Below are 9,266 nucleotides of genomic sequence, written 5' to 3' on the forward strand. Positions count from 1 at the left end.
TATATATATATTAACATTAAAGTGACTTGTGATTGTTATATCATAAAAAAGTAAGCTATACTATAGTATCTAAACATTGTGTACAGTGAAAAGTGCTAAAGAAATAAATGGAACAGAATTAAAATATATTAATTTACCATTTTATTTAACAATTTAATAAAAATTGTTATGCATTTCTCCAGCCCAGTTGAATGATGCAGCGCAGCAGATCGAGCCTGCAAAGCATCTCAATGCAGTCATTTGACAGCACCTGCTCTCCCCACAGGCCAGTGCACCAACTCTAGCTAGAGAAGAGTGTCAAAATGGAGTCTACATCCACAAATACATACAGTTCCATTCTTCTCTAAGTACTTTAGCCTCTTATGAGCATTCCAACGTACCAGGTGCAGAAAGCCCAAATGTCACTTCTATCTATGCTTATCTATCCATTCGGAGGTGAGCTGATAACTTGCGTAATTCAATACAGAAGATATGCAATAACTGAACTGTAATCCCCTTTACTCTGCCACAGCAGTATGCAATAATGTCATGTCATATCTTGTTATAGGACAAGATGTGAGTTTCAGCCTATGAACGAATGGGTAGGTGGTGGGAAAGGCAATAAGAGACCAAAGAATAAGAGATCAACATAGACAGCACGGTCCTTTTCTTACACAGAACTAGTGTAAGGCTTCAGAAGACTTGAAATAAAGTGCTAAAAGTCACATGGACCACTTTTATGGAGCTTATTTGAAGCTTGAAAGCAACCAGGACCTTCTTAAAAAAATCTCCTTTAGTGTATTCACAGAAGAAAGCCAGCCATACAGGTTTGGAACAGGGGCGTTTTTACTGGGCCACAAGCCCCAGTCAAATACAGCTGTGCCCCAGTAAAATATTGCTGATAAATCCTTGTTTGATGATAGGGATTGCATATAATTCATTCAAAGAGTTCACTCAGGCACTGAATCATTTGCAGCTGTTTCTCACACCAAAATAGTAGCGGGATACTTTAAGAGACAAAAAACAAAAAGAGCACTGGATGAGATGTATATTTACAATCCACTGCGGGAAACAAAACTTGCAAATGTCTTCTATTGTTTGTCAATGATGAAGCAGCCCTTTATTGTGCATTCAGCTTCTGAACAACTCTCTACTGCAAGCAATGACAACTTATCCAAATATAGGGACACTTTTTTTTTGATAGAGGACCTGTGCCCCAGTATTGATTAAAAAAGCTAGAAACACCTCTGGTTTGGTCACTAAATGAGTCCAAACCAGACTTGACCACTATAGAATTTTCAGTCTTGAAATTACCATAAATTACCATAAATTACCAAATTCCTCAAGATACTGTTTTTCTATTAACTGGATTGTTTTGTAAGTCCTATCTATTCCTATCTGTGGATTACAAAAGGATAAGATAAGTGCTGGCTGCCTCAGCATAACTGGTACAAGCAGGTTGTGGCATTGTGTGTTTTCCCATGAAATGCTCCATCATATCGCTTATGTTGAAAGTCTATGTTGCGGTGAAAAACATGCACACATGACTCCATTTCCCTGTGCTTGGAATGGGACATCCCTACCACTTTTAAAAAGAGGCCTGATCAATTATTTACACTTCCTGCCACATGCGTTCTATATGTTTCTCTTTCTGAGCATTAATATTTTAGCCTACACTGCGACATTTGTCCTCCCTAAACTCTAAGCTTCCCAGCAGACATTTTGTCCACATACATCACACGGTGACATTAAAGAAGCCTAAGATGGCCTTCACTGCCACTTACCGCAAATACACATCGGGGCGCATTAATCTCGCCCTCTCTCCAGACAGAGGAGAGAGCCTGGCACTCACGGTGTACTAAAATGTCACTAACAAACAAGGCCGCTCCGGAGAGGACTGTCTGTAAGTGTACAGTTACACAAAGACCATGAGGACAACTTGGAAGTCTACTGAAAATGTCACGTCACTTTTTGCCGATAAAAGTCAGCTAATCTGCAAGATAAAAGCAGTAATTCATTTCGGAGCAGCCTGGAAAACATTAGGTGGAGTGAGAAGTTCTCCCTCAAGGGTCGTCTCTCACTCTCTGAGCCTCTAAGGTTGTGATTGGTGGTCGAGCATCACGTGGCTACCCTGTTGCTGGTATCTGGGGAGTGCAGTGTGGCAGCAGCAGCTGGAACTACACTCCTCTTGGTCCAGGCGAAAGCCTCACTGACCTCCCATGAGACGGCGCTAAATGGATTTCTGTCTTTAATCCCTGTGTATGATTTTATGGTACACCTTCCCCTCAGGAGCCACAGGGGTTGCGGTGTATGCCGTACTTGAGTGCATGCTACATGTTAGCACGTCAAAATTATTAATCGCCACGTCGGAGCTTTTCTCGTCCTTGAGCCTTCTATTTTAGCAGCCAAAGTGTGATTTTCTGGCTATGTTTTTCCCCAGGCTTTAGCCTGACATGTTCTCAGTGTTTCTCTCCCGATGCCACTGTGCTTTCATACCTGACAAAATCCGCTCAACCACGCCGGCTTCCGACTGTGCCGCGTAAGGTGTGCATGGAATCACAATGATGTGTCAGAGAAGAAGCATTCCCGCCCTCCAAAGGCAGATAGTCAGCTGCATTTAGAGCGCCAGCCACCCACTGCCTCCTTACACAGGAAGTAATGAGGCTTGGCCCCTGAGCCAAATCAACCCCGAACATAGATAGGACATAGAGACCAACTGTGAAAAACACATACAGGAAACTCAGGCATGAAGACAGGGGGAGAGAGGGAAAATGAAATAAGGATAAAGAGGAGGAGGAGGACAGAATAAAGGATAATATTAGAGTAGGAAATGTAAAGGTGGAGGACGACATGCATCAGGGTGAAAGAAATGGAGTTGGAAGGCAGGGAAGAAGATGAGTGGCTCAGGTTTCAGCGCTGCTGCTAATGGACGGCTGCATGTCATCCTTCAGAACAATCGGATAATAATACAGATACGAATGAGAGATGCAGTCTCATTGGGGTGATTTTAAAACGATGTTAGTGTCTCGCTTATTCAATTGGGATCCTATGGAAAATACAACATAGTCTCTCCCGGTGCATTACCATATAAGTCCCACCAAAACATGAGATCATTTTGCAGTCGTAAAGATGGATGCGTTCGCCCATGGCCGCTACCAGTGCATTTCATCATGTTCCCTCTCAGATGATCCTCAGAGAGAAAGTCCAAGCAGGGGCGGAACGAGCTTGTATTATATTATACAATGATGTATTACCCGACACAATATTGCACATTCAAAATCCAACTTACAGTCCACTACTCTTTTCTATTTGCCATTTCTATTCATAAAACAGCTTGGCCCAACAAGTACACCTCCCTTGTTTGATGCAGATCTATTTCAAGAAGCAAATCTGTCCTCCAACCATCTCATATTTCACAATATAAAGAAATTTCACACACTTTCGGAAAGCTGCACACTGTTCAAAAAAGCATATCACTGCAATAATGCGTCAAACAACTATGCTTTCTGTCCACTGTTGTCATGTGAGCAAACCAGGTACATTGTCATGGACCCTGTGAGTGGGGTGCCCAGTAAGGTTTTGGTCCAGTTAAATATTGAATTAAATATGATATTAATAGTTAATAAAAATATATTAAGTAAATAAAAAAATTGTATTAGGCAACACTACCATTTTCAACTGGGATGGGATATGTTTGTAAAGAGCTCAATCAGCATATCAGAATGATTTCTAAAGGATCATGTGACACTGAAGACTGGACTCCTTTTAAACTGTAATAATATTTCATAATTTAAAATAGGAGCACATGATAATGCTATTGGGAACGTTACAGTTTTACTGTATTGTTAATCAAATAAATGCAGCCTTGGTAAGCATTCAAAAACATTTAAAAATGTGTCCAACCCCAAACTAATATATATTTTGCTTGCTTGTTTTTCAGCAGCCATTTTAATATTTGTTTTTGGGTCAGGAATCACCACTTGAGAAACACTGCTTCATGGATATATAGACTGGGAAAAGGGCCCACCCATAAAAACTTTGTCACAAGTCCTGTGAATTTTAGCAATGACCCTGACACAGACACTGTCAACGTATTAATAAATAAAAAAGACAGCCATGTGGTCTTCAAGAGCCTTGGCCAAAAGCATGGTTTCTCGTCCTTCTCTGCCCCCAGGGTCAGGGCCCTCCTTTGTCCCCCCACCCTTCCCTTATCAGTATTCGCTCCAGGGCACTTTCAGCTCAAGAAAAAATTCACTGCAATGTGAAAGAGAGAATGTGTGGTATTAAATTATACATCAGCTTCTCTTTATACAAGCAGCTCGCTATGTTCTCACTGTTGACTAGAGTGCTGGATTCAGTTTACATATTCACACATAACTACAGAAAAAAACCATATATATTTATGTATATATATATATATTTTTTAGATAAAAGTCAGCTATGGGAACGTTGCCTAGGGGCATAAAGAAGCAGATCTTGACTTGTTACCCTTATGAAAACACACAAACCATGGTTAACTGCTTAGATTTGTATATGCCATAAACCTCTCTGTGATTTCCAAGATACGATTATTGAAGAAGAAGCAGGAGCACTAATGTGAAATGCATTTAAGTTAGCTCTGCAATTGTCTTCTAACTGTAAGGGGCTGTTTAAAGTCCCAGGACTGGATGACATTCAAACTCCACACTAACTAATTGGTGCTGACACAAAATTGATGGCCTGCTTTTAACACCTTGCTTTATAAATAAACAACGTTCCAGATTTGACTGGACTCCTTTTAAACTGTAATAATATTTCATAATTTAAAATAGGAGCACATGATAATGCTATTGGGAACGTTACAGTTTTACTGTATTGTTAATCAAATAAATGCAGCCTTGGTAAGCATTCAAAAACATTTAAAAATGTGTCCAACCCCAAACTAATATATATTTTGCTTGCTTGTTTTTCAGCAGCCATTTTAATATTTGTTTTTGGGTCAGGAATCACCACTTGAGAAACACTGCTTCATGGATATATAGACTGGGAAAAGGGCCCACCCATAAAAACTTTGTCACAAGTCCTGTGAATTTTAGCAATGACCCTGACACAGACACTGTCAACGTATTAATAAATAAAAAAGACAGCCATGTGGTCTTCAAGAGCCTTGGCCAAAAGCATGGTTTCTCGTCCTTCTCTGCCCCCAGGGTCAGGGCCCTCCTTTGTCCCCCCACCCTTCCCTTATCAGTATTCGCTCCAGGGCACTTTCAGCTCAAGAAAAAATTCACTGCAATGTGAAAGAGAGAATGTGTGGTATTAAATTATACATCAGCTTCTCTTTATACAAGCAGCTCGCTATGTTCTCACTGTTGACTAGAGTGCTGGATTCAGTTTACATATTCACACATAACTACAGAAAAAAACCATATATATTTATGTATATATATATATATTTTTTAGATAAAAGTCAGCTATGGGAACGTTGCCTAGGGGCATAAAGAAGCAGATCTTGACTTGTTACCCTTATGAAAACACACAAACCATGGTTAACTGCTTAGATTTGTATATGCCATAAACCTCTCTGTGATTTCCAAGATACGATTATTGAAGAAGAAGCAGGAGCACTAATGTGAAATGCATTTAAGTTAGCTCTGCAATTGTCTTCTAACTGTAAGGGGCTGTTTAAAGTCCCAGGACTGGATGACATTCAAACTCCACACTAACTAATTGGTGCTGACACAAAATTGATGGCCTGCTTTTAACACCTTGCTTTATAAATAAACAACGTTCCAGATTTGATTACAGAAGTACATCAAATTAGCATGCAGACTAAAGCTAATTCCCCATTCCCTAATACAACTGAATTTTTTTAGTTACTGAAAACAAACTTGGATTTTGTTTAGACAGCACATTCTTTCTGGATTCATGAGTGAATTGTGCAGTGTTAGAGAATAACTAACTCACCCTCACTAACTCAGTAGCTTGAAAGCAGATTGGCTTCTTTCAAATTAGTATAGGCTAGCTTTTCCAGTAACAAGCTACTTTTACCAATGTGTACCATATAGTGTGACCAAGTGTGAACAATCAAACATGCTCCCTCCTGAAATGTGTCACATGTAGCATTGCAATAGCAGGTTCATGTTATTGAACTGATTTGTTTAGGGTTCATGTGAATGAACAGATTGGGAGTGCATCCTTAAAAAATACTTCAACATCGATACATTTTCGTCATCAATAATAAGAAGAAATGCACCAAATCATTATCATTAGAATGATTTATGAAAAATCACTTTACACTGAGGACTGGAGTAATGGCTGCTGGAAATTCAGCTTTGCCAACACAGGGTGAAATTGATGACTTAAAATGCAAAAACCTCTTAGTCCATCTCAGATTTTTCTTTTAAATTAGCATTTTTATCAGGCTCCTATGGAAATAACATGGGACATTTTCAAAAATAAGGCACTGACTTATCCCAATAATAAACTGACTAATAACCTTCTCATTGCAATTAAAGTGAAATTACTGAACCTAATCATAGGAGACTGATAAAAATGCTAATTTAAAAGAAAAATCTAAGAAAAATCTCAGACGGACTCAGAGGTTATTGAATCTGAAGTCTTCAATTGCATTTTAAAATAATAATTTTAAATTGCAAAAATATTTCACAATTCACTGTTTTTACTGTATTTTATATTATTAGTATAGCAACCCTAATTAACATTGCTCATTCATTCATTAAAACCCCCACTAGTTTTATTAAAGACAAAGAAGCTAACTAAATTGTAAAATTTATGAATAATTAATATACCAAGATGTATGCATTTAAAAGAATAAGTAGCCTGATAGGTAGCCTTAATGTAGCAAACTACTAGTTTGACAAAAATATGAGTAGCTTGTGGCTTGACAGCTACAATTTCAAAATAGTAATGCTGACACTGGAACTGACAGTATTATCATACAGATGTATAAAGACATACATGGAGTCATACACACACAGATTACAATGTAAATACTATTTCCCATTTGCAGTGTTCTCATATCTCACTTCTTCAATTCTCTCTAGTGAGTGAGTGAGTGTGTGTGTGTGTGCGCACACTCCCTGTGTGAGTGTCTTAAAGTGTATCCACTGCCTCAAGTCTACCTACCATACCTACTGCAGTACTCATATCTTTACTTATCTAAATGGAATCTCCACCCTAAGACCTGATCTCCACTGACAGGACGAGAGCAGCCAGCACCCTCTCCAGCACTACACTTCCTCTTTTACCTTCAATCTGTCTCTCCTCCTCTCACCTTGAATATCTGCTTTAGATCAGGTGAAATCTCTCTCTAACAACAGACCTACTTTAAATGGGAGAACATGCTAATGCTATTGGGAAAAAACGGAAGCTGCAACACTGGGAGTCATTATTCCTGAAAACTGATATAAAACAAACAGAGCAAGTGGGCAGCACCATGTACACATGATACAGAGAGGATAAAGACAGAGATGAAAAGCAGTCGCCTATGTGCTCTCTCATTGACATGCAGAACTAATGAACTCAGCAGCAAGCACGAAGACTATTAGACTGCATGACTGCCTCTTTTGTAATGCCGAGAAGAGAGTTGGAATAGGTATCTATCCTGATGCATAAGAAGCTGGGAAGGGATTTTATTAGAAGCAAGCAAAATAATGAGACCTTACCAAATAATGTGGCTATATGACAAAGAAAAAAAGGGTGTATCATAAAATCACATCATCACAGATGGTGGGACAAGCTCACACACACAAACATATCTACTCACCCATATCCATGCATGTATACAATCAAAATGTTTAGATGATCACACTTACGCGTCCTGAAGCGATGGTGTGGGCGAGTAGGCTTTGTTGAAGGGCCCTTAGAGGAGCGCCCATGGTTCCAGCGTTGACCGGGCTTGGAGGGGGACGCGAGGGTGGAGGTCGGTTGGGCCGCTTGGGCCGCTTGGGTGGTGGTTGTGTTCGTCATTATCGTAGTTGTCGTCGTGCTCGTACTCGGTGGCCCAGCCCGTCCAGAAGGAGATGCCTTTCGGCTCCCACCCTCCCCGTTGGGTTTTCGGACAGTGGTGCTGCGTGGGGTCACCTCCTTTCCTCCTGGTGGGGCAGGATTGGTGGCTCGGGTGGCGGTGGTGTTGTTGGTCAGTCGCGTTCCCACTCTGTTATGCAGGTGTGGAGCTCTGTTTCCCGAGCCTCCCCCTAAGGCCCCTCCACTTCCTCCACTGCTGCTGCTGCTACTGGCCGTGTGGTTTGAGGACTGCCCAATTCGAGTCCTTTGCACTGTACCTGTACCCTCAGCTGCTCGGGTTGCTGAACCCGGAGCCGCTGAGGGCGGGGCGGAAGTGGTAGACGTGGAGCCATCAGAACCCTTGGGCAGGGCACTGGGTTTAGATAGGAAAATGGGGTCCTGTCCGATGCGATTGGCGTCCACCAGGTCAGTCGGAACGTAATCCTGCACTGAGCCCACCACAATCCATTTTAGAAGCATCAGGCTGAGGCCTAGGCCCACAAAGCCCATCAGTAGGGGCACAACGCAAAGCCAGGTCTGCTGGCGGGGCCACACCGCACAGGGGCCACAGCGGACGGGCCCTGGGGCCCGGGGAGAGACTTGTTCACCCCCGGGCTCCTCCAGGGTCATGGTCTCCATGGTGGCCCCTAGTGCCGTTCTCTCACTCATGCTTCTGGGGTTCAGGGCCCAGCCAGGAAGTAGTGCAAGCAGTGGAGGGGGCTGGGGAGGGAGCCAAAACTGGGCATCTCATTAATATTCATTTAACACTCTTCCACAGCTACAGATACATGCAATACTGACTACTCATATGAATAGCACAGCAGACATCAGCCTATATATATATATATATATATATATATATATATATATATATTAACACATAAATAGTAATTCTTTACAAATACAATAAACAAACCCTAAAGCTCAAAGACACCAATAGTCACGTACACACGCACACATACATGCACATACACACACACTCGATCAGGAATCAAAGAGGACCAGGTTTGGGAGAAGAGCGGGTTTTGGGAACGAGCCTCTCTTTAGTTCAGCTTCCGTAGAACCGAAGGTAATTCCCAAGACATTCCATATATAGAGATGAAAAATAGAACAAAAATTAAGTTTTGCGGATCCGTCTATGTTCTGCCCAGAGTCAGATTTTCTTTATACATCCATGAGTGTTTGAGCGAGGGCAGCTCCCTGCTGCAGATCTTCTCTTACAGCTGCATTAACGCATCGGCCGTCGCGGCTGGCGCAGCCCTGCCTCTGTGTGTGTGTGTGTG

At 41.4% G+C, this 9,266-nt stretch overlaps 1 protein-coding gene across 1 annotated transcript in view; it reads right to left on the reverse strand.

Annotated features, from left to right (window-relative positions):
- The window catches only part of nrg3b (neuregulin 3b), a 165,843-nt gene extending 157,026 nt beyond the window's left edge, over nucleotides 1-8,817 (reverse strand). Inside the window, exons 1-2 of the mRNA XM_016252171.1 lie at nucleotides 7,794-8,817; nucleotides 7,644-7,655 (exon numbers count right to left, since the gene is read on the reverse strand). Of these exons, the coding sequence (XP_016107657.1) occupies nucleotides 7,644-7,655; nucleotides 7,794-8,652 (871 nt within the window). The 5' untranslated portion in view covers nucleotides 8,653-8,817. The remainder of the gene's footprint in view (nucleotides 1-7,643; nucleotides 7,656-7,793) is intronic.
- Between the last annotated feature and the right edge of the window lie 449 nt (nucleotides 8,818-9,266).

Source organism: Sinocyclocheilus grahami, unplaced genomic scaffold, assembly GCF_001515645.1.
Source record: "Sinocyclocheilus grahami isolate Dianchi unplaced genomic scaffold, SAMN03320097.WGS_v1.1 scaffold26.1, whole genome shotgun sequence".
Lineage (NCBI taxonomy): Eukaryota > Metazoa > Chordata > Actinopteri > Cypriniformes > Cyprinidae > Sinocyclocheilus > Sinocyclocheilus grahami.